The sequence below is a fragment of the Pygocentrus nattereri genome, chromosome 2, assembly GCF_015220715.1.
Source record: "Pygocentrus nattereri isolate fPygNat1 chromosome 2, fPygNat1.pri, whole genome shotgun sequence".
Taxonomy (NCBI): domain Eukaryota; kingdom Metazoa; phylum Chordata; class Actinopteri; order Characiformes; family Serrasalmidae; genus Pygocentrus; species Pygocentrus nattereri.
Genome location: NC_051212.1, coordinates 52,228,817 through 52,235,148, shown reverse-complemented (window position 1 = coordinate 52,235,148; position 6,332 = coordinate 52,228,817). Strand labels below are relative to the sequence as shown.

Genomic DNA, 6,332 nt, shown 5'->3' with positions numbered 1-6,332 from the left:
TATATAATTAATCATTTCACATTAAACCATTCCTGATGACTTTTAACATCTCCATGCTTGAATAATACGAGAATCTGAATCACTGGTGGAATTCCCCTTTAACCTCCTCAGATGTCTGGTTCCCATCACCGCCACTGTGTTTCTCTAGAACAGCTTTCATTTAATAAAGATGAAATTCTGAAGTATCTGTGGGATGATGGGATGACCCTTTGAGACTGCAGAACACACCGTATGCAATGTTGGTGAGGGGGAAAAAAAAAAGCACACACACACACACACACAAACAAAACACACACAACACACACCACATGCTTTCAGTGACATTTTATTTAAGTCTGAACTCTCCCAAGATCCATCAGAGGCATCAGTCTAAATCTGAGACAGTTCTATGCCCCTCGTGGGGTTTGCCCGAGAGCAATATGTGCCTGAGAACTGTAAATGAGACGAAGCCTGTATGCAGCCCAGCAAAAAACACTGACTTCTCAGCAACGCGCGCAGACACAGCTATCAGAAGTGCTGTTAGAATCAAAAAGAAATGAAAAACAAATGATCAAACAAATCATAGGCGCAAGACTCTGTCGACTGTGTTGAGTTTTTGTCTGAAAAAGTTCCAGCTCGCGTCCACTACTGGTCAGTTCGATCATTAGTACACAGGAATCAGGACACGCCCCTTAATTTGCAGAGAATACGAAATTACAGCAAAATAATTTCAACAGAATTCAGGGGAATGTTAAGTCACACAATAACATCGTGATATTTCTAGAGCCCCTATTGAGGGAATAATACGCTGGAACCGCGGTTTATAGCTTGATTTCTCCTCATCATGATAAGGCACAGAGGAGGAACGGCATGTTGGTCCACGTCTGACAGAAGGAACAGGATTACAGTATATTACACGTAAATTAACTGGAAGTTTCTGGCAGAAATTCCTCCGCTGCGAAATCAGGAGCAGTAGGCGGAGGCCGGAATGCTGAGTTGTGGTCGGACAGCGGAATCGTACGCCTCGTTACATTCCCATCCGGATGCTCTGGATGATCTGGAATATCGCTGAGGGCGGAAACAAACAGAATCCCGTTAAAAAGGCCGACCAACAATGCAACTCTGGAAAACATGAACAGACGGCTGCGAAAGACTAAAACGCTGCGGTTTTGAACTTTGAGCAGAGGTTATGATGAGAACCACATTGAGGCGCCACTTCTAAAGCAGTCTGGAACTTTATTCCAGTGGACACTGATGTTCCTTTCTTCAGCCACACAAAAGCCAGCTATCGGCTTTTCCAAGGAGAGTTGAATGATTGCATCGTTCCTGTGCTTGTTTAACCCCTCGACTGGGATCAGATAACTGCCTGCCAAAACCACCGGGGCAACAAATGCCAGGGCGTACAAACAAGAGAGAGCGCAAAAAGGGAGAAAAGCATGAGTGAAAATGTCAAAATATCTAATGCAAATACTGTCCGGAACACTAAACAGAGAGAAGAGAAACAGAGAGCATTGGCAGGGTTTCAAAAACATGACCGGTGCACGCTCTTAAAACCAATGGGCTCTTGTTGTGAAGGGGAATTCCAGCCATTTTCCAAAATTTCTGCATAACTCAAGGGTTGAGATGTAAACATTTCATTCTGAGTGGTTCAGGATAATTAGAGGTTCATTGAAATGGTTCATTGTAGAGGTTCGGGATAACTCTAGACATCTACCTTAACTCTAGACACAAGCTGATTTCTTTACAGTGGTGGTGATAGGAACCAGGTGTTGCCATGTCTACAAGACAAATATAGCCGCTTTATTTACTATCCAGAACCACCGGTGAACCCACACGTGCCTACTGAGATTGTATATGTGATGTTGGTGATGGTAAAATGCTGTAATAAAAAAATAACAATGCACTGCACCATATAACAATGTCTCAGGCACCCTGCAAAGTATCCATAACCATATCATGTACAGGTTGAATTGCTTCAGACGTCTGGTTCCTATCACCACCACTGTGCGCAATTCTGACCAGGTTTCTCTAGAACAGAGCACTTCACTCCAAACCACTCCGAATGACTTTGTTTACATTTCAAGTACTTCGCTATGCTGATGTTTTGAAAAAATAGACCGAATTTTCACTTTGATGCCAAAGATGAACCACTTCTGGTTCCCTAGAGCCTTTTCAGTGGATGCTTCTTTAGAGCTGGGGTTCCCAATCCCCAGTCCTTCCAACCAAACACTGCATATTTTTGTGAGCACACCTGATTAACTAATTAACAAGGGCCTCTTTGGCTGGGTCAACAGCGTGGAGTCAGGAAACCGCTGGAAAAAAAAAAAAAAAAAAAGGGGTCGCCAAGACTGAGAACCATACAGAACTAGATGAGATGTGCGAGGGTGAAGAACCATTCTAAAGTTCAAAGTACCTCTGCATAACATGAACCCTTAAACTCACTATTAGCACAATGGGCTCTATAGAATACCAAGAAAAGGGTTCTGTTGTTTGCAACAATAGTGGAACCAATTTTGGTGCTACACACTCTTAAAAAAAAGACGTTGCTTCAAGGGTTCTTTAGTAAAGGAAATGGTTCTGTGGAGAACCATGAACACTCAAAGAGCCTTTCGCACGATTAAAAGGTTCCTGCATGATGGAAGGGCTCTTCGGATTGATGGAGAATGTGCTCCGTTTTCACACATGCGCAGACTGAGAAAAACGAAAGAAATCAGAGTAAGAGCTCACATACACTGAAAATGAACGAGCGGCCCTCATCCGATCTACGAAATCAGACTGGGCCGTTTTCAGTTTTTGGTCATCTAGTCATGAACGTAATACAGCAGCAACCCTTTAGTTTAAACAAAATCAGGTTCTTGTGTAGGGTACAATAATGATCAATGAGGTTTCAGGCCATTTACTTCACATACATACTGATCTATCGGTACTGCGTTCCAGGTCTGGGGGATCCATTTTGACTCTTTACCAAAAATAAAAATTATTTCAACCGTAGATTCTTTGGTCTTTGCTTGTTTTCTGTGAAGAACATATAAAATAACCCATTTTCAGGGTCTTCACTCTGTTCACCCCCACACACTTATATCACACATGTGGTGCTGGGCTGAGCCCACAGGGAGTAAAAGTGTGTTGGTGCTGTGTCCTTCACTCTGTTCTCCTCCTACATGGCCTGCTGATAGAGTGTGTGTGTGTGTGTGTGAGCGAGCGACTGAAAGAGAGAAAGAGAGGCGGTGGACAACACAGACAGGCTGCTGACTGGTTACAGCTGCTAAATGAGAACCCTACGCTGGCCACTTGTGGTATTTTAAACATCTGGTATTCTTACATAAACTGTTATGGCTGTATTGATTTGAAAAACAATAATGTGGTGGGTTGACCAGACCACAGAGTAACAAACACAAGGGTTACTATCTTTGTGCATTAAAACTGAATTCTGATGTGTGCTAGTGAGCGTTTGTATATCAAACATTTTACAATGGACTGCAACGCGGCTCAGCCAATCAGACTCCAGAACAGACTACCTTTTTGATAACTGACATTGTGATGGATCGTGGCCTTGATTTTAAGCTTGTAACTATTATTCGTAGATTAAGAAGGCTGGACAAAAGAATCTGCCAACATTTGCATTCCAATCTCAAGGCAAATGTGTAAGTATATAACTAACTAAGTAATACAAGTTACTCTGGAGAACCTCGGCCACTGGCAAAGACAACTCTGCTGGCATTTCTGCTGCGAGAATGATTCAAAAACAGTCGTGGGAGCTGCTGCACCTGCAGGCTCGTGGTGTTTGCCGTCTAAAAAGGTTATCAGGCCAGCTTTGCTCAAAAAACACTCTTATCTTGTAATTCAAGGTTTTGCTTAAGGGCACCCTCACGGACACGGGCGCCCTCACGGAGAGACCCTCACTGATGCCCTCACGGAGACCCTCGCTGACGCCCTCACTGATGCAAGCGCCCTCACGGAGACCCTCACTGACGGGCATGTCCTCACGGACACCCTCGATGACGCGGATGCCCTCGTGGACACCGTCACGGATGCGGACGCCTACGCGGACACGGATGACCTCACGGACACCCTCACGGACGACGATGACCTCATGGACACCCTATAGATTTTATATATTATATATATATGAAAATACTACTTATATACTTGTTTCAAGTAAACGGGATCATTTGTGTCATGATGAAATTCTAATGCAACTGAATTATGGAAAAAATAAATCTGGGTATTTGCACGACAGTGACAATATATACACATACATACATACATACATACATACATATGTTTGCCCATCATTTAGCAGCAAATTAGGATATCATTTGCATTACTTAGTAATATGCATATTTTTACTTCGCCATTTTATTTGTACACATTTGTACATCTCTGTTTCCCGAATATTCTATCCTCTTCAAGAGTCAACACCAAAACAGACGCAAAAAATAAACGCCTTTTTGATTTTTTACGGCATACTTCAGAGATACAGAGATATGTCTGAGCAAATATGCAGAACTCTCTGCACAGAGGCAGCACTGAAAAAAGTGTCACAGTGAAATCTGATGCACAAATAAATCAAACTGGTTGTTCTGCTCACCTGATCCACACACCACAAAGATGAAGAGAGCCAGGAGCCACGGTCCCACTGAGACTTTATCCTCTGTGGTGTTTCTCTGTGGAAAAGAAAGAAAACAGATTTTGAAGAGATTTTGGCGTAAAATACGACCACCGTGTTGACGACGGAGGCACTGCTTCGTTATCTGACAAGAAAAAGACTGCACAGAAGCAGAGGAAGCAGAAAGAAAGCGCTGTAACGTCCTTCTTATTCCAACTATCCGTTCCACCTTAAATGGTGGAGCAGTTCCATTCTGGCGCCTGAGGAGCCAGCGCGCAACTGCTGCACCATTTAAGGTGGAGCGGAGAATTCGACGCCAACGACCGTTTCCTCAGATTCAAGCGAGATTTACGTCGATGTAACGTTGATATCTCGAAACATTAGCACTTGTAAACCATTTTAGACGCTATTTAGAGTTTATAAGGATGAGAAACGGGGTAAATCTGACCGGTTATCCGTTATTTAATCGGTCTGTTCGCCCGTTGGTGAAGCTTAACGTACCGAGGTTTTGACGTTTCCTCTCTGCGTGATGTTCTTGCTGTGCTTCTCGTTCGCCATCCGGATCCTCTGTTTCGCCACCATCTTTGCAGAAGGTTGGGTGAAGCCTGGGTGTCGAATAGCTGTCGAGTTGAAGTCTGCACTAAGCCGAGAAACGAGCTTCTAAAAGACCGAGAAAGAAAAAGTTATCTCGGCTTATGTCTACGTACTCAAAAACCTCGACTCCGCCTCCACCGGAAAACCGTTGCTGCAGAGCCTTTCGGTCCAACCAATCTCAGCCTGGTTGTTTATATTAAAGGGCAGCTCCACCGTCTTTTCCAAATTTCTAAATTTCTGCACTCATAAATGCTTTCATTTTTATTTTTGTTATTGTTATAAAGGGGGAATATGGAGTGTCTATTCTCCTCATAAATCGACTCTAACCAAACCTCTCTGAATGATGCTGTTTGCATCTCAACCACTGAATTATATATATACATCTTGATAAATCGGTGAAATTTCCCTTTAACATTTCCACAAACCATCAACCAGCAATAGGGCTACTGAAGAGTTTACTGCTTCCCAGAGTTGCAAAATGTGTTTGTTCTCATTAATTTTGCTTTGCTGCATGGTCACACTCTGCATCCCAATATGTGTGAGGTTTGGTTGGACTTTTTTCCACCCTAGTGCGTTTATTCTGCTTTGATCGAAATATGCGAAGTGTTATTTATTACAACGATGAGCATTTATTATTGCCCTAAGAATGCAGTTTAGTGCTTTAATACATTCCCAGTTAAAGAAAAAAAAATATATGAAATTTGCACTATTTTAGATGCGTAGCGACTTTGGGGAGCTTGGCCGCATCTCAAATCGACACTGCTCACTCCACACTTGCTACGTGATGAGCCGTTCTAATGCTGCCTTCATCACAACACCAGGCTTCCTGCGCTCTCATAAAGGACAGTCTTTTAGTAAATGCATTTGTTCTATTTATAACCACGAGTTCTATGTAGAACCATTCCGTGCTTAAAGGGTTCTTAGCATGGCGAAATGGCTCTTCAGACTGATAGAAAACGTGTTGTACAAGGTTCTATACAGAACGTTTCTGAAAACGGTTTTATACAGTCCAAAAAGGTTACAAGCTTTGACGCTGTAAATAATAGAAGAACCATTTTGGTGCCATGTAGAACCACATACAGCACATTCTCGAGTCAAGTCAAGTCAAGTCAGGTTGATGGTTCTCCATCAACCAGAAGAACTATTTCAC

General features: G+C 42.8%; 1 protein-coding gene across 1 annotated transcript; it reads right to left on the bottom strand.

Annotated features, from left to right (window-relative positions):
* Positions 1 to 309: 309 nt before the first annotated feature.
* On the bottom strand, positions 310 to 5,314 carry LOC108430725 (stress-associated endoplasmic reticulum protein 1-like). Its single transcript, XM_017703376.2, has 3 exons — positions 5,090 to 5,314; positions 4,571 to 4,646; positions 310 to 1,047 (listed from the first exon to the last, which is right to left on the bottom strand). Exons 1-3 carry the CDS (start codon positions 5,168 to 5,170, stop codon positions 1,007 to 1,009), a joined length of 198 nt encoding a protein of 65 aa, XP_017558865.1. The 5' UTR covers positions 5,171 to 5,314; the 3' UTR covers positions 310 to 1,006.
* Positions 5,315 to 6,332: the final 1,018 nt, after the last annotated feature.